This window comes from Neophocaena asiaeorientalis, unplaced genomic scaffold (genome assembly GCF_003031525.2).
Source record: "Neophocaena asiaeorientalis asiaeorientalis breed wild unplaced genomic scaffold, Neophocaena_asiaeorientalis_V1.1 scaffold49, whole genome shotgun sequence".
In the NCBI taxonomy this organism is placed as follows: Eukaryota; Metazoa; Chordata; class Mammalia; order Artiodactyla; family Phocoenidae; genus Neophocaena; species Neophocaena asiaeorientalis.
Genome location: NW_020172456.1, coordinates 2592084 through 2617627, shown reverse-complemented (window position 1 = coordinate 2617627; position 25544 = coordinate 2592084). Strand labels below are relative to the sequence as shown.

Sequence of the window (25544 nt, the reverse complement as noted above, 5' to 3'; positions counted from 1 at the left end):
GCTCAGGCTCTCCCTCCCTTCACTGCCCTCCTGCACCCGCCTCGGGCCCTGAGTGTCCTCATCTGGAAAATGAGAAGAGCCACTCCGGCCTCCCCCTAGAATTGCTCCGTGCACTGAGAGGCCAGGACCCCCTGCCACACAGGCCTGCTCCCGTGAACCCTGCAACAAGTCTGGCGGGCTTTGTCCCCATGGGGATGAGTCCGCTGTGGTCCAGGAGGGAACGGCTGGACCGTTGAGCCCTGGCGACGGGAGACGCGGGTTTTGACAGACGGTGATTTCTCTTCGTGTCTAAACTACTCTTGGTTTCACTCCTCTGTCTTCGGTCGCCCGCAAAAGCTCACTCACAGCCCCTCCCCACCCCCAGAAAGCGCTCCTCTACCTCTTACCGACCTCTTCTGCTTGTTCAAGTACCTAATGATATAAAGGCCCCACCCAGCAAGTTGGAGGCCCCCACTTACTACCTCACCTTCTCTCAATTCACACCCCAAAGGACCCAAATCCTTTGAAGATTTGATTGAAGAGGCTGCACCAGGGGCTCACTTCACCGCTGGAACCTCAGCAACACCCGCCCGCCACTCCGCAAAGCGCTGCGGTCCTCGAGCATCCTCCGGACTCCTCTCGGAGCGCGCACCTGAGCCGCATGGCTGCAGGAGAGGTTCGCTCAGGGCGAGGCGGCCGCGGGGACGCGGCGGGCGGATGGGAAATGAAGCCGGGAGGCTGCAGGGTGTCTGCGCGCCAAACTCAGCACAGAAGTAACGTTTCTCCCCAGGGTCACCTGCTTCACAGCCCGGGGGTGTTTTCCGCAGGTCCGGCGCACTTGGCCACCGCCCGATGCCCGCCGACGTGCGGGCCGGTCCCGCCCCTCGCACTCGGGGGCCACCACTCGCGTCCCGGTCCTGCTCCCCGCGCGGCCAGAGCTGGGGGCCGGGGGAGCAGGGACCCAGCACGCCGCAGCCCGCGCCGCGCCGCTCACCTCCGCCAGCCTCACGTGGCTCCAGCCGGGGCCCCGCGGCTTCCGCAGGGGAAGCGCTCGCACCGCGGCCAGCAGCGCGGTCAGCAGCACCACGCAGAGGGGGAGCGCCGCGCGGCCGGGGAGTCGAGGCATCCTCTCCCTCCCGAGGCTGCTCCGCCCGGCGCCTTCGCGCCTCCCGGGCCGCTCCGGCGAGTCGGTTGACGCCGGGCCTCGCCTCCTCCGGGGGCGGGAGCGCTGGGACGGCGGCGCAGGCCCGGCAGCGCCAGCGCTCAGGGCTTGGGAGGGGAGCTCCGGCGGCCGCGGGGGCGCGCGGGGCGGGGGCGCGCGGCTCTCCTCTCTCTCGCTCTCTCTCTCTCTCTCTCTCTCTCTCTCTCTTCTCTGATCTCTCTTCTCTCTCCTCTCTCTCTTCTCTCTCTTTTCTCTCTGTCTTCTCTCTCTTCTCTATCTACTCTCTCCTCTCTCTTCTCTGTCTGTCTCTCTTTTCTCTCTCTCCTCTCCTCTCTCTTCTCTCTCTCTCTCTTCTCTCTCTCTCCCTGGCCCGGCGTGGGCGCCCCGGCTGCTCTCAGGTCGGCGCTCGGGGTGTCCCCCGCCCTCCCCGGAGGGGTGGCCCCTCGCGCTCCCGGACAAGTCTTGGCCCAGTGGGCGGCTCCCTTTGATCTGGCCGCCTCCCCGCCCTGAGTGCCCGCCGCTGTCGCCGGCGCAGCCCCAAGCGAATTCCTGTTCGGGGAAAGTCGCAGCCCGCTTGCCGGCGCTCTCCAGTCCAACTGTGCGACTCCTGCGGGGTCCTGAGGGCGACGCCGGGGCTCACCGACCGCCAGAGCCTCGCAGGCTAGGGACGCGCCGCAGCCCAACGCGGGAGCCTTCAGCTCTTGGGCAAATGTGCACCAAGGTAGGGTGGCTTGGGGAGGAAGGCCTGGAAGTAACTCCCCCAAGGCTCTTCCAGCTCCCCTGCTGGAGGTGGAGACTCGAGAAAACACCTGCCACTCTACACTCAATTTCCCAGCACTTCAAGAGCCGGGAGAGAGCTGAGACTCAGATGTGAGGATAAAGTCCCAGAAGGACAGCAGCTAGCCACGTTTGAAGGAGTGGTCAGAGATCCTGCCCTGCCACTGGGTGTCACCTAGTTTCATCCTGGGTAAAACAGTGGGGCCACCCACTCCCTCCAGAGGGACACTCGTGCAGGGATCCTCCCGTGTAGGGCGTGCGGTCATGAAATAAAACCTCAGCTTATGATAATGATCAGGAACTATGAGTGGCAGTGACGATTTTCATGGCTGGGGGCTGTTAGGGACTGTGAGCTCCGTGACACAGGGCAGGTGGGGTGGGGTTTGGACAGGTAGGTGAGGGGCAGTCAGAAGGCATTATTAGGGGCCAGGGGCCCTATGGAGGAACACAAAGGCTTCCTGGTTTCTGGGCAGGGACAGCAGATCCCTGGAGGTGCTGGGAAGGATGCCAGAAACCTGGCCATAGGGTAAAATTTGGGATCTGGGTTTAGCCTTAGAAACTCTTAGGAGACTAAGCACATTTCTGAGAAACCATTCCTATCCCTAACAGCACTGCCCAGGACTCTGCAGTTGTTGTTGTTTTTTTAATAAATTTATTTATTTTTGGCTGCATTGGGTCTTCGTTGCTGCGTGCAGGCTTTTCTCTAGTTGCGTCAAGAGGGGGCTACTCTTCGTTGCGGTGCGCGGGCTTCTCATTGTGGTGGCTTCTCGTGGAGCACGGGCTCTAGGCGCATGGTCTTCAGTAGTTGTGGCATGGGGCTCTCCCTCACCGGCTCTAGAGCACAGGCTCAGTAGTTGTGGCGAACGGGCTTAGTTGTTCCGCGGCATGTGGAATCTTCCTGGGCCAGGGCTCGAACCCATGTCTCCGGCATTGGCGGGCGGATTCTTAACCACTGCGCCACCAGGGAAGTCCTTCTGCAGTGTTTTGAATAGTGCATCACAGGGGTTAGTTACAATGCCGATCTGGAGTCCGCCACAGGGGTTTGAACCTTGCTTCTATCATTTACTAAGAAGGTGATATTATTGGGCAAATTCTTTGACCCCTTGGTGGGTGCTTTTGTCATCTGTAAAAGTGTGGGGTGTAGGGAGGGGCTACCCACCTCACAGATGTGAGGAGTAAATAAGAATCTAAGGACTTATATTAGGATGAACTACATGAAGTTGCCACTTCTGGGTCAAAAGGGTCAAATGTTGGCAATTTCATGTGGTTCAGCCTAATAAGATGTCTGGTACATGCTGAACACTCAAATATTAGCCCAAAGAAACCTAGCATTTGAGCAACCTGCTACGCCATATTGCTTTTACTAAATGCGAGGCCACTGTGTTCTTTGTTTTTTAGGATTTTTTTTTTTTTGTAAAACTATTTTCACATCCAGTCGAATATTTTGTCTTTTCATCAAACCTTTGAACCTTCCCCCAGATTAAACATGGAGTTTGAAAGTAAGGAATTCATTCGTTCACGTGTATCTGTCTCCAAGTCAGTAACTACCGCTAATGGGAGCCCTTCCCCTTACCTGGCCAGCTATAATAGCCTCCCGATTAGTCCTACTATATCTACTCGTTCTCACTCTCTCCTCCCCAAATGCTGTTGGTTATTCTTTTCTTTTTCTAATCAACTTTATTGAGATATAACTTACATAAAATAAACACACCTATTTTAATTGTACAGTTCAATGAGTTTTGACAAATGTATACATCCAGGTAACTACCACCACCATCATGACTTAGAAATTTCTCATCACTCCAATATCCTTCTGTGCACTGCGGGAAAAATAAATATGCTTCAGTGGAAAATAATGCATTGTCTACATACAGTACATCCTTTTAAGTTATCTGATTCTAGTCTTTCATTGTCTTGGGGCTGTTTTACAACTTTGTAGGTTGTAAGTAACTAATAGCAAAGCAAAATACTTCTTGTCTATATAAATGCAAATTCTGTCCTGTTCTGTGGAGGTTCGATTGACCTCCCTCCCGCTGTGTGGAGGAAATCAGTTTTGTCTTCATTTGTACCTTCACTTCAGTATTCCTGATCTACACAGTTTCTGTTTTTCAATATCTGCTTTGAATTGGCTGTAATACCCTTAACAGGTTTCTCATTAATGAGTTAAATAAAATCTTTCATTTTTACATCTGTAAGAGAGTCATGATTTTATTCGTTTTTGAAAATTATCTTTTAACAGTCCCTTTGTACAGTTAATCCCTACCTCCCTACCCTTGGCTCCTGGTAAGCACTTCTCCACTCTGTCATCATAGGTTAGTCTTGCCTTTTTAGAAGTATCAGTGTAGTCACATTCATGTATTCTTTTGTTTGGCTTCTTTCTTTGAGCATGGTTTTGAGGGTCATCCGTCTAGTTGTAGGTGTCAGTAATTTGTTCCTTTTCACAGCTGAGTAGTATTCATCATAGACCATTCTGCTGCTTTTCCCATTAACTATGATAGCATTTGGATTGTTTCCAGGTTGGGGCTATTATGAATAAAGGAGCTATGAATATTCAAGTGCCAATTCTCTTGTGAACATGCTTTCACTTCTCTTGGGTGAAATTGCTGTCAAAAACCTGCCAAATTGTTTTCTCCAACGGCTGTACCATTTTGCATTCCCACCTTTGTCAACACTTGGTATTGTAATTTTTTTTTTTTTTTTAGTAATCTTATTTATTTATTTATGGCTGTGTTGGGTCTTCGTTTCTGTGCAAGGGCTTTTCTCTAGTTGCGGCAAGTGGGGGCCACTCTTCATCGTGGTGCGCGGGCCTCAAGCGGGGGCCGCTCTTCATCGCGGTGTGCGGGCCTCTTCACTATCACGGCCTCTCTTGTTGCGGAGCACAGGCTCCAGACGCGCAGGCTCAGTAGTTGTGGCTCACGGGCCTAGCTGCTCCGCGGCATGTGGGATCTTCCCAGACCAGGGCTCGAACCCGTGTCCCTTGCATTAGCAGGCAGATTCTCAACCACTGTGCCACCAGGGAAGCCCTGTAATTCTTTTTCTATTTAGCCATTCTAGAGGGTGGGTGAGTAGTAGAATTTTATTGCAATTTTAATTGGCCTTTCCTTAATGACCAATGATATTGAGCATTTCTGTATGTGTTTATTGGCCATTAATTAGTATACTTCCTTTTGTGAAGTGTCTGTTCAAATCTTTTGCCAATTTTTAATTTAATAATCTTGCCTTACTGAGCTTTAAGGATTCTTTATATATTCTAAATAGAGAGCCTTTGTCGGATATATGTACGCTGGATATTTTATCCCAGTCTGCAAACTACATTGTCTTCTGAAATTTTCATTCTGATAAAGTCCAGTTTATCAGTTTTTTTCAGTCATGCTTTTTGTGTCTGAAGAAATCACTGCCACCTAACCCAAAGTCACCGATTTTCTTTTATATTTTCTCCAAGAAGTTTCTATTTATTTTTTATGCTCAGGTCTATGATTTGAGTCAACTGTGGTATGTGACATAAGGTTGAAGGTCCTTTCCCCATTTAATTAACTTGGCACTTTTGTCAAAAATCAGCTAACCATACACATGTGGGTCTATTTCTGGATTCCCTATTCTTGTTTTATTGTTCTATATGACTAACCTAATGCCAGTTGCAGTCTTGGTTACTGTAGCTTTGTACAACATTTTGAAATCAGGTAGTATAAGTTTCTTTACAAAATTGTTTTGACTATTCTAGGTCCTTTGCATTTCCACATAAATTTTTTTTTTTTTTTTTTTTTTTTCGGTACGCGGGCCTCTCACTGCTGTGGCCTCTCCCGTTGAGGAGCACAGGCTCCAGACGCACAGGCTCAGCGGCCATGGCTCATGGGCCCAGCCGCTCCGCGGCATATGGGATCTTCCCAGACCGGGACACGTACCTGTGTCCCCTGCATCAGCAGGCAGACTCTCAACCACTGCGCCACCAGGGAAGCCCTCCACATAAATTTTATCAACTTGTCATTGTCTACAAAAAAGCATGCTAATGGGTATTTTTTTTTTTAATTTTTTAAAATTTATCTTATTTATTTTTGGCTGCACTGGGTCTTTGTTGCTGCCCTCGGGCTTTCTCTAGTTGCGGCGAGCAGGTCTACTCTTCATTGCGGAGTGCGGGCTTCTCATTGCGGTGGCTTCTCTTGTTGTGGAGCACGGGCTCTAGGCACGCAGGCTTCAGTAGTTGCGGCACGTGGGCTCAGTAGTTATGGCTCGCGGGCTCTAGAGCGCAGGCTCAGTAGTTGTGGTGCATGGGCTTAGCTGCTCCGCGGCATGTGGGATCTTCCTGGACCAGGGCTCAAACCCGTGTCCCCTGAACTGGCAGGCGGATTCTTAACCACTGCGCCACCAGCAAAGTCCCAAATGGGTATTTATTTTTTCAATGCTTACAACTTTTCACTGGTTTTCCCCGGTGTGTGAGATAAAGTCACCCAGTGCAGCAGCCCCTACCACCTCCTGCTGAGCCCCACTTCACCATTCTTGCGAGCATCAACCACACTCTTTTTTTCAGATCCTCCAATCCTTAGAAAAGTTTCCTCTATCACCTCTGTCTAAACCAGACACTGGTCCCAATCTTAGCAGGCTCTTTACCTTTCCTTCATGGCACTTAGCAGTTTCTAACACAACATATATGGTTCATGTGCCTATTTGTTTACAAAAGTAGGAACCATAACTTTCTGTTTGCTGTTATCGGTAATGCTCAGTGCAGTGCCTGGCATGGAAACAGCACTCAGTATTTACTGGTTTAATGAATAGAGGCAGATACAGCTTTCAGAGTATTTTATTGGAGCAAAACAATATATTTCATGGGATGATTCTTAGGTCATCTCAAGTAGTTCCCCTTCAGCTCTTAACAGGCACTCTCAAAATGGATACACCTCCCCCAACCCATCATTTATAGCTTGACAGTCATCCAACAACAACAGCAACGAAAAGTCATCTGGCAAAAAAAGGAGACCAGGGAGGGGTGTGGGTAAGGGAGAGAGTGACATTTTAACACAACACTAAATTTTAAAAGGTTTTATTTATATTTCCCCTTCTCTTTCTCAGATTATATGAGCATTACAGGACTGGAGAAGGGTTATCACAGCACCTCTTGCAAATTCCAGTTTACAGGAATGAAAAAATATGGGCCAACAAAATAAGATCTCGCCTCTCCATAAGCTATTTCTCTATTCTTATTTTATCTCTTTCCCCCTTCTTAATGTTAGCTACCTTTATCCAGAGAGGGATCATCAAGACTGTTGGCATGCTGGCTGACATGGTGATCTCACTAGTATCCTGTGAAGAACCATCAAGGATGCTTTTTATCGTTCCAACCATTAACACCACTGAGGTAACAAGACCTAACATCAAGGGTGAAGACAAGTCACCACTCCCCCCTAGTCAGTGATAGGTCCCACACTTCCTTGGAAGGCCTGGGCCAAACGACAAAGCTTTGCACAAGAAGCTCGGGAACTGTGTTGGAAAAAGCAGACACTGAGTGGGCTTAAGGCTCCTTGTGTATGGAAGGATCCACTATCCATGCAGACAGCAACAAGGCAGGACACTTGGCACATCAGGGCACTGCTCTTATTTTTACCTTTCATTCAACCTCCCTGTAACTGCTCCAAAAGAACAGAGCTTTGGGTGTGCTTCATTAAAAACACAGTAAAGGCAGTTTAAGAGCCACTGAATTCTTTATGGTCAGTTTAATAAACTCATCATACCACAAAAAAATCACAGTTTATAAGGCCATTTATCACGTGCACTACACAGTAAACAAGACCTTGCCCACAGCTCCCCCAAGTCAGTCACAAGGACGACTGGGATGTGATACCTCAGACTCAGCAGAGACATGAGAATAAACATTTCCAATAAGGGCTCAAGCTAGCCCCTTCGGTTTCCTCCCTAGAAAAGGCTCAATCTGTAGCAAAAGGTGCTTAGAAAACAGAAGTCACTAGAAATGACAAAAGGGGCAACAGCATTTTCTACACATTAAAAGCAAAGGGATCACTGGCCAGTCCTGTCATTTCCTCTGTATGATAAGGGAGGAAGCCAGCCTTCTAACCCAGCTATCTGGGCACATGGCAAATGGCTAGGAGCCTGAACACTGCATTTCATGTGGATAAAGCTGAAGAGAGAATGGACAAGCTTTTCTTTACGTGGAAGGTGTTTTAATTAACTGGCTTAACGGATTAAGCAAACAGCTGCTCAACAGCCAAGAAGAATCCTTTGATTTTCGTAACTCCCTCTTCATAACTCCTTTGGGCTAAGATGATTTTACCTGTGTGAAGTACCCAACAGTTCTTGACCTTCATGAAAGTGGACAGAGGAAAACCACAACTTTCCCATTTTTTCTAACCACATGGGTTATAGCAAGTACAGATTAAAACCTATTCTGTCTTACCTAGAACACCAGGAAAGACACCCTGGGAATTAGGGCACAGCAATTCTTTATACAAGAGAACCAGGAGGGACCTCCCTGGCGGTTCAGTGGTTAAGATGCCGCGCTTCCACTGCAGGGGGCGCGGGTTTGATCCGTGGTCGGGGAACTAGGATCCTGCATGCCACGTGGCACAGCCAAAAAAAAAAGAGAGAGAGAGAGAACCAGGAGACAGTCAATTGTATTTAACCTTTTCTAGGTGGTTTTGCCACAAATTCATACAAAACAAGAACCCAAATTCTCTTTCTTCACTGCCTATGACATGACTAGAAGTTCTGTGCTGCTGCCCAATCCAGTATGACAAGGGGCCAGAGATCCTCATCAATTTGGAAAGAGGCACATGGGGGAAGAAATAGGGCCTTGGCCTCTGAAAGGGCATCAGGCAAACACGCAGCCCTTAGTAGTTGTGTCGGGTTATTTCTGTTCACCTTCCATGACTACATGAGGAAGAGGGGTGTCTGACCATATGAAATCCTCACCTTATCACGAAAGTTTAAGACAGTGACGAGAAGTTCTTCAAACAAGCAAACAGTACTCTGGGCTCTGGAGACCGGAATGTTTCTTGAAAGGGAAAAAATGTTCCAAAGCAAAGCAAAAAGTTTAGTGCTTCAAAGACCCTGCCCCTGAACATTCTCTTTCAATGCTCTAGAACGTACGCCATATTCTACGGTAAGGCTTTTAAAATAAAGGTGGGAGGAGAATCTGCCACTGCCACTTGATCCATTCTTTGGGTGTGATTTTGATGTCCCCTAGTTATAAACTTCCTGGTTTCTGATGTGATCTGCAGAAAAAGGTGGTATAAACCTGAAATGGATGAAGACAAAGCTAAATAAAAAGAGGGATGAGAAAAAGTAATAAGGATGAGTCACACCTCTATCGACTAACTCTGATGATCAGCCTTGGTAATAATGGTTAGCTGATGCCTGTTTGAATCCCATCAGATTCTTGAAGTAGGCTGTGTTAAACCATGTACTAAACAATACTTATTTGTCCCAGATTTCTACTCATTCCCAATGACAGTATTTATATACACTTGTGTTTCCCCAAGTGCTTGGTTAAGTAATGATATTTGTGATATGACTGGACCCTAGGTTTATATTACAGTTTCAAGAAGAGACAACCAGTGTGTGTAATGTTCTGTCCTCTAGAAAGTAGAGGTCCTAGAGAGATCACAGGAGTTTTCTCTCTTCAAAATAAATCTGTAACTTAACTGCATTTATCCTGAAATAATTGCATAGACTCTTGATATATATATATATATATATATATATATATATTTAAATGCCCATATTAAGTGACATTTTAAGTTGCAGTGACTTCATGCAAGCCAAAATAAAAGACTGGCCATTAAGTTCATTGCTTTAAGTTTGTGACTTCTGCAAACCCTACATCACTAAATAGTAACTTCAGTGCAAAAACTCTCTGGTTCTAATGGGGTTCTATGGTGAGGACCTAGATGTGCAGGAAAGGTTAGTAATGTATTTTATTTTACAGGACTAATTACTTAGTTACCACAATCTTTTTTACTTCAACTTGTACATGCTAAATGCAGTCCCTGCATCTCTACTTGGTTCTTTTCACTTTTTTCTATTCTTGAAAAAATTAAAATAAAACCTTGGAATACTTCAAGGGCTTAAGGCTCTCAGATGCTGAGAGTGGCCAAAGATAACTTAAGACATGAAAACAAAACTTCACAAACAATAGCATTGCTTACATCCTCCACTATATGTATCTGCACAAAGATACCACAGCTGATGACAAGATGCCCAGGAGAATTTGGACTGAAAATTTTTACCAATAAAAGGAGTGATTTCAAAAATAGAGATATACAAAACTACTTTCACACAATGTTTTTTCATTCTGTTCCCAGTCCTTCCCCTGTAATACTAAAAGACAAGCTGATCTTGGGTATAAAAAAAGTCAAAAGTTCTCTTCACTTAAGCTTTGGTCAACAGAAGAAAGTAAGAACTTTAACATGGTGATTTTCAGATTTGCTCTTTGGTCAAGCAGTATAAAGCTCGCTGAAAGAAATCCCCTTACTTGGTATGAAAACAGAGTCAAAATAGAGGATCCCAGTTTAGCAATAAATAAGTGTTCAGAATTTCTCAGGGAAAAAATAAGGGGTAATGGAAGGAGATGGAGCCCCTAAAAGCCCCAGATGCCAGGTTAGAACTGCATTAGGACATAAGAATAAAAGAGAAATATCACTTTTTTTTTTTTTTTTTTTTTTTTTGCGGTACGCGGGCCTCTCACTGTTGTGGCCTCTCCCGTTGCGGAGCACAGGCTCCAGACGCACAGGCTCAGTGGCCATGGCTCACGGGCCCAGCCGCTCCGCGGCATGTGGGATCCTCCTGGACCGGGGCACGAACCCGCGTCCCCTGCATCGGCAGGCGGACTCTCAACCACTGCACCACCAGGGAAGCCCCAGAGTGATATTTAAATGGGTCATCTTCTAAAAAGGGTAAGTCAATAAACTTTAATCCTTAAATTAGGAACATGACAAATGATTTCTGAGCGGAGATTTACCAACATTCTCCTTTATCAGTTGAAACCCTAATATGGACCCAAACCCAGGCAGAGGCTGTCATAGTTTTGAAAAGTGGAAAGCAGTCAGAAGGAAACCACAGACATTCTACGAGGAGCAAGCACCCCTCTCCCCACCACCCCTGCCCTCACCCGCGCAGGAGGGCATATCGCTCTGCGGAGCAGCTTTGTACACAGAAGGGTGCGGTGTGAGTCCACTTCGGCACCGAGGTCTGACCAGAGGGGGATGTGGGTGCTTTTAAAACATTTAAGTGTTTTAAACAGGGGGTGGGAGTGTTAGATTCCAGCTTGGGAAGAACCCAGAAACTGGACATGCCCTCAGATGGTGACCATTACGAAGAAACATCTGATGGTGAAGGAAGATATCATCTGGTGACCAGAACACAATGGAATAAGACCAAGCCTTGGAGGCTCCTGGCCAGGGAGGGATATACAATGACAGGGAGTTTCAGCAATGTTAGTGTTTACTACTTTTCTTAAATGGCTAAACTTAAGACACGTTAAAACGCTTTGGTTGATTACGTGACTGGTTAAACAAGGATTCCAAGGCTGGCAACCTCTGAGACCTGGACTGGAAGTAAGTGGAAGGCACTTGCTCCCCAGGAAGGAGGGCCAGGTGAGTCTCGAGGCTGTAGTGCCAGGGCCAGCAGGAGCTTTGGATGGGCCCACATCTGTGAGGCGGCTGGGAGAGGAAAATGGCCTGCGTGGTTAGCCAGAGACAGGGTAGGGTCAGTGTGATTTCACAAGTAGAATAGTTATAAAACATTTTTTAATGGACAAAAAAGCAAAGTGAGTCACCTCTTTTTTTAAAGGTGATGTAGCAAAGGAAGGATGTGAAGCAGTTTTTCACTATTTACAAAATATCATTTAGAGTGGAGGTGGCCACCGTCAGTAGTTGAGGAAATCTCTTGCACAAGAAGTGTGGTTCCTGCAACTGGACTGGAAAGGCCACACACTCTCCTGGGTGAGGGAGAGTTCCTTTAGGGGAGCACCAAAAGGCTCAGTCTTCTGTTTCTTCATATGTAGTCTCGTCAAAGGGCCTGTCCAATAGAGGTACCGACCGATGACGGGAATATTTCAGGTGCAATAGGTCCCCGACTTCATCTATCTCCTTTAAAGCCTAAAATATACAAGACAGAGCAGAGGTTAGTCAGAGCCAGGAGGAGGAAGACACATTTGGTGCTTTATTTTTCTAAAAACAATCATGGCAAGATTATCCTGTGGTGGGACCATGTCCAATGCATTTACTCTGAGCAGACTAGAGTCTAGCAACGGAAAGAGCTGCTTTTTGAGCAAGGACATCAGGCTGACCATGAAGAACAGGTTGTGAAGAGCAGGGATGCAGAATAAAGGGTATAATTCATCAAAATAGGACATGCTGGGACTTCCCTGGTGACGCAGTGGTTAAGAATCCGCCTGCCAATGCAGGGGATTGGCAGGGGACAGAGGTTCAAGCCCTGGTCTGGGAAGATCCCACATGCCGCGGAGCAACTAAGCCCGTGTGCCACAACTACTGAGCCTGTGCTCTAGAGTCCGAGAGCCACAAGTACTGAGCTCGTGCGCCAAAACTACTGAAGCCCACATGCCTAGAGCTGGTGCTCCACAACAAGGGAAGCCACCACAATGAGAAGCCCGCGCACCGCAACGAAGAGTACCCCCCGCCTACCGCAACTAGAGAAAGCCCACACGCAGCAACAAAGACCCAACGCAGCCATAAATAAATAAATATTTTTTTTAAAAAGAGAAAGAGCGTTTTAATATTTTTAAAAAATATATGACATGCTTGGAAGAAGAAGGAATATGTATCCTGAATTTGCCAGGCTGGTTATAATTTGTCATTTCTCCTTTTACCCACCAGTACTTGCTCTTTCTGTTATCACACTACCACAAAAGTGAGGAGAAGTCTGCACTGGAATGCTTCCTAGATGCAAGACGAAGAGAGTCCCCAAAGTGGGCTGCTGTGCAGACTTAGTAAGAAAAAGTGGAAGCCAGCAAGGAAAGAAACAGAGCCAGCATTTAAACTCAGGTTTGATTTAAAACCCCCACATCCTACCACTGAGAGGTTATCTTGTCTTTCTATCAAAACTCTCCCAGTATAACTTTCTTTTCTATAAAACCTGCTCTTTTATTTTTCAAATATGTTTCTTATAAAAATTAAAACACTAAGACAAGTGATGAAAAGTCTCTTCCTGATTGCAATTCTAGCCCTACCTGGTAATCTGTGTATGGTTTCTTATATGTACTTAAAAACAAACAAAGAAAACCCAACTCCTGGTTGAAGTATACATACATACAGCAAAGTACACAAATCATAGTTCACACAGTTAACTTTCCAGAAAGCAGCACACAGAGAGTCAGAATAGAGAATGACAATATAAGAAAGGGATATATGTTCAGAATTTCTTAGAAAATATTTAATGGAAGGACAAGGAAATTCTAAGCCCCAGATACCTCTCAGAAAAATCCACGGAAGACAGCAAAAATTTTGGAATCCTAGATTCTAAGGCTTTCTAATAAAAGCACCTGGCTCAGGTCACAGAATGCATTTTCAGGTCATGGCAGCTCTCCAGCCCTGTTATTCACTCCCCAAGCACATGTGGATGTTGCCTAGTGGGTCTAATAGGCTTCAGCTCTGGAGACAATGGCTCTATCTAGGACACCATCTCATTAGACTAAGAAAGGGTAATGTGGGCAGTAGAAGCCCTATTGCCTAAGTCTGACTCTCCAAATTTCCATCACATCATATAAATCTTCTGTCCACTCTCATGGTTGTAATCCCATATGAAAATGTACATCTTCTAGTTCAGAAAAGGGAATCAGTTGATTATCAGTAAATAGACACATATACCTGTTCCTAAATTTAACTTTAAAAAAATCAGTGTTTGTAGAGAGGAAAAAGAAACACCAATAAATAGTATTCCTTATTTATTCTAGCATAAGAAAAAAATACTCTTCACTCCAAATGTGAAAAATATAAAAAGCAAATAAGAGCTGGACTTCAACATGCTATCCGAACAGTGGTACCTTTGAGAAGAGGTTTAATTAAAAGCTCCATATAGAAACAATTTAAGATTGAATTTCAGCTGAGTGAACCCATTAACTGTTTATTCCCCTGACCTCTGATACAGGATTTATTAATTTAAAACAATACATGACTTACTAAGATCACAAAGTAAAGGATATTCAGAAGAACATATTTTTCATCAATTAAAAAAAAAATGAATAGAGACAGAAAAAAAGCCACAGTAGCCCAAAGGGATCTAGACAACAAGATTATGACTGATACCACACCAAACATCTCAGATGAATGGGTTTTATTTATATAAAAGGTAAAATTATGTGGCTTCCCTGGTAGTCCAGTGGTTAAGACTCTGTGCTTCTAATGCAGGGTGCCCGAGTTCAATCCCTGGACGGGGAACTAGATCCCACATGCCACAACTAAAAGAGCCCACATGCCGCAACTAAACATCCCGCGTGCCGCAACAAAGATGCCGTGTGCCGCAACTAAAGACTCGGTGCAGCCAAATAAATAAATATTAAAAAGGAAAAAAAGAGATAAAATTGTAACTAGAAACTGCTGGTCATGATGTGGGGTTACCTGGTTAGATTAGGAATAATGAAGCATTACAAGTACCAACTGTTAGCAAATAGTCTACACTTACACTGAACCTCCAGATCACAGGGTAAGATGGGTTCTTACAGAAAAAACATGTTAATTTAGGGTTGAGTATGGCCCTTGAATAAGAGAATATTCTCAGAGAGTTCTGCACCCCTGAGCTAATAAGCTTGCTCTTCTTCTTTTAAAAAATAATAGCTTTATTGAGATACAATTCACATGCCAAAAAATCCACCTTTTTAAAAGTTTACAATTGAGTGCTTCTGAGTATATTCACAAAGTTGTCAACTTTCATCACTATCTAATTTTAAAGCATTATCACCTCAAAAAATAAACCCCATACTCATATCCTCATTCCTCCTTTCCTAGGCCCTGACAACCAGCAATCTATTTTCTGACCCAATGACTTTGTTTATTTCAGACATTTCCTATAAATGTGGTCTTCTGTGTCTTCTTTCACTTGGCATAATGTTTTCAAGGCTCATCCACGTTGTAAGGGTACAAATTCATTCATTTGCATGTGGTTATCCAGCTGTATAGAACCACTAGTTGAAGAGACTATACTTTCCCCATTAACTAGTCTTAGTCCCTTGTTGAAAATCAATTAGCCATAGATGTCTGGGTTTATTTCTTGACTCTTAATTCTATTCCATTGGTCTATAAGTCTACCTTTATGCTAGTACTCCACTGTTTCAATTACTGTAGCTTTGAAGTAAGTTTTAAAATCAGGAAATTTGAGTTCCCCAACTTCTATTTTCTTTTTCAACATTGTTTTGGCTATCTGGGGCCCCCTACAATTCCATATGAATTTGATGATCAGCTCTTCTAAAAAAAAAAAAAAAAAAAAAAAGCCATTGGAATTTTGATACGGATTGCAATGGATCTACAGATCTTGCTGTACTCCATATGAACAATATTAAATCTTCCAGCCCATGAACATAGGGTATCTTTCCATTTATTTAAATCTTCTTTCATTTTTTTCAGCAATGTTTCATAGCAATATGCAAGTCTTTCACCTCCCCTGGTTAAATTTATTCCTAGGTAGTATATTCTTTTGAATGCTCTTGTAAATGAAATATTAATTTCCTTTTCATGTGTTCATTGCCGGTGTATAGAAATACACTAATTTTTGTGTCTTTTACTCTGCAATTTTGCTGAATGTATTTATTAGCTCTAGCAGATTAGTTTTTTGTGTGTGAATTGTATAGCATTTTCTATATACAGAATCATGTCATGGGGCCCATTAATAAATGAAAGTTCGTTTTTATCTCATAATGTTCATGTTTACTTCCATAAAAAAATCATAAGACAAAATGACTTCAACAAACCTGTGGTTTCAAAAAATGCACTTTATGCTTAAAAAAAACCTAAATGGGGCTTCCCTGGTGGCGCAGTGGTTGAGAATCCGCCTGCCAATGCATGAGACGTGGGTTTGAGCCCTGGCCCTGGAGGGTCCCACATGCCGTGGAGCAACTAAGCCCGCGAGCCACAACTACTGAGCCCACATGCCACAACTACTGAAGCCCACGAGCCACACCTACTGAAGCCTGTGTGCCTAGAGCCCGTGCTCCGCAACGAGAAGCCATTGCAGCGAAGAGTAGCCCCCGCTCACACAACTAGAGAAAGCCCACGCTCAGCAGTGAAGACCCAACGCAGCCAAAAATAAATAAATAAATAGATAAATAAATTAAAAAAAAAAAAACCTAAATGGAAGGCAAAGTCAAATAATCCTGCAAGTGGATCTTATGAGAAAAATATTAGCACTCTCAACTGGTAAACACGTTTGTTGGCAACAGAAATCTAACAAGATATACTGGTTACATCTAAATTATTTCTTTTTTTAAAAAATTACTTATTTATTTGGCTGGGCCAGTCTTTAGTTGTGGCATGCAGGATCTAGTTCCCTGACCAGGGATTGAACCCAGTACCCCTGAATTGGGAGTGTGGAGTCTTAACTGCTGGACCACCAGGGAAGTCCCTAAATGATTTCTTGAATGTGTACAGTTATCAGGAGTAAAAACTGTTAGAAAACACAGTGAATTACTATAGCCATTGCATTTAATGACACGGATATTTTTTAAAAGGTGTGCTGAAACTCCTAAACACACAGATAAAGTAGAGTGGAAGAAAAGTTGATATTGCTGGGTTAAAAAATAATCAATGAAGAAATTCACCAGTAAGATTTTTGAGTAAAGGGAAAATCTATTGGAAAAAATCCAAAAGGTATAATCAAGATAAAAAGAAGAAAAACAAAGATACAGTATCAATAAACTGAATTCAATTTCAGTGTCAGAAGAAGATTAAGAATATACTCATACTGGTAGAAGTTTTGCTATGAAGAAATAGGGAAGAAAAATCAAAATCTTTAGCAGTTAAGAAAATTAAAATGTCAATTAAACTTTTAAAAACATACATTCATAATATTCTTTAAGATTAGTAGCTCTCCAATGAATTAATATTCTGATATTTCTATCAACTAATTTTATGCAAATGTGTTCTAGAGCTCTATAAACTCTCAGAAAGTAATACTTATGTAATATAAAGTCTGAAATCTTGAAGATGTTAGAGACAAGATGGTGGAATAGAAGGACTTGAGTTCACCCCTTCTCACAAAAACACCAAAATCACAAGTAACTGCTGAACAACCATTGACAAAAAACACTGGCACCTGCTAAAAAAGATATTCTACATCCAAAGACCAAGAAAAGGCCACAATGAGATGGTAGGAGGGGCGCATTCACGATATAATCAAATCCCATACCCACCGGGTGGGTGACCCACAAACTGGAAAATAATTACATGGTAGAGGTTCTCCCACAAGAATGAGAGTTCTGAGCCCCACATCAGGCATCCCGGCCTGAGGGTCTGGCATCGGAAGGAGGAGCCCCCAGAGCATTTGGCTTTGAAGGCCAGTGGGGCTTGATCACAGGAACTCCACAGGACTGAGGGAAACAGAAACTCCACTCTTGGAAGGCACACACAAGGACAAAAGGGAAAAAGCAGTGACTACATAGGAGCGAGGGCCAGACCTACATGTTGGTCTCGGAGGGTCGCTTGGGGAGGTGGGGGGGCGGATGTGGCCCACTGTGGGGACAAGGTTACTGGTGGTGGAAGTACTGGGGAGTACTCATTGGCATGAGCTCTCTGGGAGTCTGCCATTTTGACACCAAGACCTGGCCCTACCCAAAAGCCTGTAGGCTCCAGTGCTGGAATGCCTCAGACCAAACAACCAACACAGCGAGAACACAGCCCCAACCATCAGCAGACAGGCTGCCTAAAGTCTTCCTGGGCCCACAGCCGCCTCTAAACACACCCCTTGACATGGCCCCTGTCCACCAGAGGGACAAGACCCAGCTCTACCCACTAGTGGGCAGGCACCAGTCCCTCCCACCAGGAGGCCTGCACAAGCCTCTAGACCAGCCTCACCCACCAGGGGATAGACACCAGAAGGAAGAGGAACTACAACCCTGCAGCCTGTGGAATGGAGACTGCAAACACAGAAAGTTAGACAAAATGAGACGGCAGAGGAATATGTTCCACAGAAGGAACAAGATAAAAACCCTAGAAGAACAACTAAGTCAAGTGGAGATAGGCAATCTACTTGAAAAAGAATGGAGGCACAGACCGAGAAGGTACAAGAAATGTATTACAAAGAGCTAGAAGATATAAAGAACAAACAAACATAGTTGAACAAAACAATAACTGAAATGAAAAATACACTAGGAAGAATCTATAACAGAATAAATGAGGCAGAAGAACGGATAAGTGAGCTGGAAGACAGAATGGTGGAAATCACTGCAGTAGAACAGAATAAAGAAAAAAGAATGAAAAGAAATAAGGACAGTTTCAGAGACCTCTGGAACAACATTAAACATTAAACCAACATTTGCATTACAGGGATCCCAGAAGGGGAAGAGAGAGAGATAGGGCCTAAGAAAATACGTGAAGAGATAATAGCTAAAAACTTCCCTAACACGGGGGAAAAAACAGTCACCCAACTCCAGGAAGTGCAGAGTCCCATACAGCATAAACCAAGGAGGAACATGCTGAGTCACATATTAATCAAATTGACAAAAATTAAAGGCAAAGAGAAAATATTAAAAGCAACAAGGAAAAAGCAACAAATAACATACAAGGGAATCTCCATAAGGTTATAAGCTGACTTATTCACCAGAAACTCTGCAGGGTAGAAGGAAGTGGCACAATGTATTTAAAGTGATGAAAGGGAAAAACCTACAACCAAGAATACTCTACACAGCTAGGCTCTCATTCGGTTTTGACGGAGAAATCAAAAGCTTTACAGACAAGCAAAAGCTGACAGAATTCAGCACCACCAAACCAGGTTTACGACAATTGCATAAGGAACTTCTCTAGGTTGAAAATAAAAGGCCACAATTAGAAACAAGAAAATTACAAATGGGAAAGCTCACTGGTAAAGGCAAACATACAGTAAAGGTAGGAAATCATCCACACACAAATACGATATCAAAACCAACAATCGTGAGGAGAGTACAAATGCAGGATATTGGAAATGCATTTGAAATTAAGAGACCAGCAACTTATAACAATCTTGTATGTAGACAGACTGCTATACCAAAACCTCATGGTAACTGCAAACCAAAAATCTACAATAGGTACACACAAACAAAAAAGAAAGGAATCCAAACACAACACTAAAGATAGTCATCAAATAACAAGAGAACAGAAGAGGAAGGGAAGAAAAAAGACCTGTGAAAACAAATCCAAAACAATTAACATAATGGTAATAAAAACATACATATGGGTAATTACCTTAAATGTAAATGGATTAAATGTTCCAACCAAAAGACACAGAGTGGCTGAATGGATACAAAAACAATACTCGTATACATGTTGTCTACAAGAGATCCACTTCAGATCTAGGGATGTATACAGAGTGAAAGGGAAGGAATGGAAAAAGGTATTCCATACAAATGGAATCCAAAAGAAAGCTGGAGTAGCAATACTCGTATCAGACAAAATAGACTTTAAAGACTGTTACAAGAGACAAAGAAGGACACTACATAATAATCAAGGGATCAATCAAAGAAGATATAACAATTAAAAATATATACGCACCCAACATAGGAGCACCCCAATATATAAGGCAAATGCTAACAGCCATAAAAGGGGAAGTCAACAATAACACGATGATAGTGGGGGAACTTTAATACCCCACTTAACATCAATGAACAGATCATCCAGACAAAAAATCAATAAGGAAACACAGGCCTTAAATGACACATTGGATTTGATGGCCTTAATTGATATTTATAGAGCATTCCACCTGAAAGCAGCAGAATACACATTCTTTTCAGGTGCACATGGAACATTTCTCCAGGATAGATCACATGCTGGATCACAAAGCAAGCCTCAGTAAATTTAAGAAAACTGAAATCAAAGTATCTTTTCCGACCACAATGCTAAGAGATTAGAAGGCAATTACAAGAAAAAAAACTGTAAAAAACACAAACACTTGGAGGCTAAACTATATGCTACTAAACAAGCAATGGATCACTGAAGAAATCAAAGAGGAAATCAAAAAGTACCTAGAGACAAATGAAAACATGATGATCCAAAACCTATGGGACACAGCAAAAGCAGTTCTAAGAGGGAACTTTATAGCAATACAAGCTTACCTCAGGAAATAAGAAAAATCTCAAAGAAACAACCTAACCTAACACCTAAAGCAACTAGAGAAAGAACAAACAAAACCCTAAGTTTGTAGAAGAAATCATAAAGATCAGAGCAGAAATAAATGAAATACAGACTAAAAAAAGATCAATGAAACTAAAAGCTGGTTCTTTGAAAAGATAAACAAAATTGATAAACCTTTAGACAGACTCATCAAGAAGAAAGGGAGAGGGATGAAATCAATAAAATTAGAAATGAAAAGGGAGAAGTTACAACTGACACCACAGAAATACAAAGGACCATAAGAGACTACTACAAGCAACTGTATGCCAATAAAATGACAACCTAAAATAAATGGACAAATTCCAAAAAGGTACAATCTCCCAAGACCGATTCAGGAAGAAACAGAAAATATGAACCGACAAATCACAAGTACTGAAATTGAAACTGATAGCAGTTAACTAATTTCCAAAACACCCAACAGGGACTTCTCTGGTAGTCCAGTGTTGAGACTCCGCACTTCCAATGCAGGGGGTGTGGGTTCGATCCCTGGTCGAGGAACTAGGATCTCACATGCCACGCAGCATGGCCAAAAAATAAATAAATAAAAATAAAAATACTTTGTGTGTGTGTATAAAAACTCCCAACAAACAGAAGTCCAGGACCAGATGGCTTTGCAGGTGAATTCTATCAAACATTTAGAGAAGAGTTAACACCTATCCTTCTGAAACTATTCCCAAAAATTGCAAAGTAAAGAACACTCCCTAACTCATTCTATAAGGCCACTATCACCCTGATACCAAAACCACACAACAATACCACAATGGAAGAAAATTACAGGCCAGTAACACTGATGAACATGGTCGCAAAAATCCTCAACAAAATACTAGCAAACTGAATCCAACGATACATTAAAAGGATCATACACCATGACCAAGTGAGATTTATCCCAGGGATACAAGAATTTTTCAATGTCTGCAAATCAATCAGTGTGATACACCACATTAACAAATTGAAGAATAAAAACTATATGATCATCTCAATAGATGCAGAATTTTGACAAAATTCAACACCCATTTATGATAAAAAAAAAACTCTCCAGAAAGTGAGCATAGAGGGAACCTACTTCCGGGAGTTGCCTGGTGGCCTAGTGGTTAGGATTCAGTGCTATCACTGCAGTGGCCTGGGCTTGATCCCTGGTTGGGGAACTGAGATCCCACAAGCCACGTAGTGCAGCCAAAAGAAGAGGGAACCTACCTCAACATAGTAAAGCCCATATATGACAAACCCACAGCTAACATCATACTCAAAGGTGAAAAGTTGAAAGCATTTCCTCTAAGATCAGTAACAAGACAATGATGTCCACTCTTGCCACTTTTATTCAACATAGTTTTGAAAGTCCTAGACACAGAAATCAGAGAAGAAAACGAAATAAAAGGAATCCAAATTGGAAAAGAAGTAAAGCTGTCACTGTTTGCAGATGACATGATACTATACATAGAAAATCCTAAAGATGTTACCAGAAAACTACTAGAGCTCATCAATGTATTTGGTAAAGTTGCAGGATACAAAATTAATACACAGAAATCTGTTGCATTCCTATACACTAACACCAAAAGATCAGAAAGCGAAATTAAGGAAACAATCCCATTTGCCGTCACATCAAAAAGAATAAAATACCTAGGAATAAACCTTCCTACGGAGGCAGAAGACCTGTACTCTGAAAACTATGTGACGCTGATGAAAGAAATCAAAGATGACACAGACAGATGGAAAGGTAAACCATGTTCTTGGATTGGAAGAATCAATATTGTCAAAATGACTATACTACCCAAGGCAATCTATAGATTCAATGCAATCCCTATCAAATCACCAAGGGCATTTTTTGCAGATCTAGAACAAAAAATCTTAAAATTTATATGGAGACGTAAAAGACTCTGAATAGGCAAAGCAATCCTGAGAAAGAAAAATGGACCTGAAGGAATCAGGCTATACTGACTTCAGACTATATGATAAAAGCTACAGTAATCAAAACAGCACGGTATGGGCATAAAGACAGACTTATAGATCAACGGAACAGGATAGAAAGCCCAGAAATAAACCCACGAACCTATGGTCAATTAATCTGTGACAAAGGAGGCAAGGATATACAATGGAGAAAAGACAATCTCTTCAATAAGCGGTGCTGGGAAAACTGGACAGTTACATGTAAAAGAATGAAATCAGAACATTCTCTAACACCATATACAAAAAACCCCTCAAAATGGATTAAAGACCTAAATGTAAGACCAGATACTATAAAATTCTTAGAGGAAAACATAGGCAGAACACTCTTTGACATAAATCGCAGCAATATCTTTTTGGATCCACCTCCTAGAGTAATGAAAGTAAAAACAAAAATAAACAAATGGGATTTAATTAAACTTAAAAGCTTCTGCACAGCAAAGGAAACCATAATCAAACAGAGACAGGACTTCCCTGGTGGCACAGTGGTTAAGAACCTGCTTGCGAATGCAGGGGACACGGGTTCAATCTCTGGTCTGGGAAGATCCCACATGCGGCGGAGCAACTAAGCCCATGCGCCACAACTACTGAGGCTGCGCTCTAGAACCTGTGAGCCACAACTACCAAGCCCATGTGCCACAACTACTGAAGCCCATGTGACCTAGAGCCTGCGTACCGCAACTACTGAGCCCATGCGCTACAACTACTGAAGCCCACATGCCTAGAGCCCATGCACTGCAACAAGAGAAGCCACGGCAATGAGAAGCCCATGCACCACAATGAAGAGTAGACCCCACTCACCGCTAAGTAGAGAAAGGCTGCGTGCAGCAATGAAGACCCAACGCAGCCAAATAAATAAACAAAGAGACAGCCCAGAGAATGGGAGAAAATATTTGCAAGTGATGCGACCGACAAAGGATTAATTTCCAAAATATACGAATGGCTCATGCAGCTCAATATCACAAAAACAAACAACCTAATCAAAAAATGGGCAAAGATCTACACAGACAATTCCCCAAAGAAGACATAGAGAGGGCCAAAAAGAGAATGAAAAGATGCTTAACATCACTAATTATTAGAGAAAAGCAAATCAAAGCTACAGTGAGGTATCACCTCACACCGGTCAGGATGGCCATCATCAAAAAGTCTACTAACAGGGCTTCCTTGGTGGCGCAGTGGTTAAGAATCCACCTGCCAATGCAAAGGACACAGGTTCGAGCCCTGGTCTGGGAAGATCCCACTACAAAAAAAAAAAAAAAAAAAAAAAACAGTGGACCAGGCTTGACTAGACATCATGGTACTCTTCACCACTGCACACACTTCAAAATAAAAAAAGTCTACAGAGTCTACAAACAATAAATGCTAGAGAGGGTGTAGAGAAAAGGGAACCCTTCTACACTCTTGGTGGGAATGTAAGCTGGTGCAGCCACTGTGGAAAACGGTATGGAGGTTCCTCAGAAAACTAAAACTAGAACTACCATATGATCCAGCAGTCCCACTACTGGGTATATATCCAGACAAAACTAAAATTAAAAAAGATGCATGCACCCCTATGTTCCTAGCAGCACTATTTACAATAGCCAAGACATGGAAACAACCTAAATGTCCATCAACAGAGGAATGGATAAAGAAGATGTGGTAATTATACAATGGAACATCACTCAGCCATAAAAAAGAATGAAATAATGAAATAATTTGCAGCAACATGGATGGACCTAGTGATTATCATACTAAGTGAAGTCAGACAGAGAAAGATCATATGATAACATTTATATGTGGAATCTAAAGAAATGATACAAATGAACTTATTTACAAAACAGGAATAAGACTTAGAGAACGAACTTATGGTTACCGAAGGGGAATGGTGGGGGTGTGGGATAAATTAGGAGTTTGGGATGAACATATACACACGACTAGATATAAAATAGATAACAAGGACCTACTGTACAGCTCAGGGAACTCTACTCACTCCTCTGTAATAACCTATATGGGAAAAGAATCTGAAAAAGAATAGATATATGTGTATGTATGAACTGAATCACTGTTGTACACTTGAAACTCACACAACATTGTAAATCAACTATACTCCAATATAAAATAAAAATTTTTTTAAAAATAAAAATAATCGGGCTTCCCTGGTGGCGCAGTGGTTTAGAGTCCGCCTGCAGATACAGGGGACACGGGTTCGTGCCCCGGTCCGGGAAGATCCCACATGCCGCGGAGCGGCTGGGCCCGTGAGCCATGGCCGCTGGGCCTGCACGTCCGGAGCCTGTGCTCCGCAACGGGAGAGGCCACAACAGCGCGAGGCCCGCGTACCGAAAAAAATAAAAATAAAAAAATAAAAATAATCAAGATACTGGTGAGAAGACAGACACCTAAATCAATGAAACAGAATAGACTTTTCAGAAATGAATTTACACAATATATTCAACTGATTTTTGACAAAGTTGTTAAGGAAAACACATGGAGGAATGATAGCCTGTTTTCCAAAAATGATGCTGAATATGAATAATAGCCTAAAAGACCTCTAAAAACTTGATAATATGAAAATAAAAGATAAACAATGAAACTTGGACATAAACTTATACAGATACTTTATCACAGAAGATACACAGATGGCAACTGAGCACATTAAAAAAAAAAGGTTCAACAACATTTGTGATTAGGGAAATACAATCTAAAGTCATCATGTTATCCAATATACATATTAGAGGGACTAGAATTTAAAAGTATAATGGACGCAGCTTCGATCCCTGGTCGGGGCACTAAGATCCCACATGCTGCAGGGCAACTAAGCTCAGATGCCACAACTAGAGAGAAGCCTGTGCACCGCAGCGGAGGATCCCGCATGCCATAACGAAGATCCCGCATGCCGCAACTAAGACCCGACGCGGCCAAAAATAAAATAAACATTTTTAAAAAATTAATAAGCCAATCCTAATTCAGAGAGAAATAAGAAAAACATTAGAAATACTGATATTGATACGAAGGTGTGCTTTACTAAAATATGTGGGATTCCACTGACATGGTGTTCATTGGAAAATCCATATCCAAATCAATCAAAAAGTTAGAAAATAATAGCAAAATAAACCAACAGAAGGATAAGAAAAAATTCAAAAGGGAAAAATACACTAGAAATTCTAAAAAAAAAAAAAAATTAAATAAAAAATGCTAAAAAAAAGTCTGAAGTCTCAGGTGTGAAATAATAGCATATTAAGAGAATATCAAGAGATGAGAACATATTAAGAGACCATAAACAATTACATTCAGTAATAATTATGAGTTCCTACTATGTGCCTGGCACTGTGGTAGGTCCTGGGGATACAGAATGAGAAAAATAGACTTAGTCCCTCCTAAAGATTTATCTAATG

At 42.8% G+C, this 25544-nt stretch overlaps 2 protein-coding genes across 2 annotated transcripts in view; both read right to left on the bottom strand.

Moving 5' to 3' along the window:
- The window catches only part of ISM2 (isthmin 2), a 15247-nt gene extending 14142 nt beyond the window's left edge, over positions 1-1105 (bottom strand). Inside the window, exon 1 of the mRNA XM_024737858.1 lies at positions 974-1105. Coding sequence (XP_024593626.1) covers positions 974-1105 — 132 coding nt within the window. The remainder of the gene's footprint in view (positions 1-973) is intronic.
- A 9713-nt stretch (positions 1106-10818) lies between these two features.
- The window catches only part of SPTLC2 (serine palmitoyltransferase long chain base subunit 2), an 89478-nt gene continuing 74752 nt past the window's right edge, over positions 10819-25544 (bottom strand). Inside the window, exon 12 of the mRNA XM_024737797.1 lies at positions 10819-12021. Coding sequence (XP_024593565.1) covers positions 11902-12021 — 120 coding nt within the window. The 3' untranslated portion in view covers positions 10819-11901. The remainder of the gene's footprint in view (positions 12022-25544) is intronic.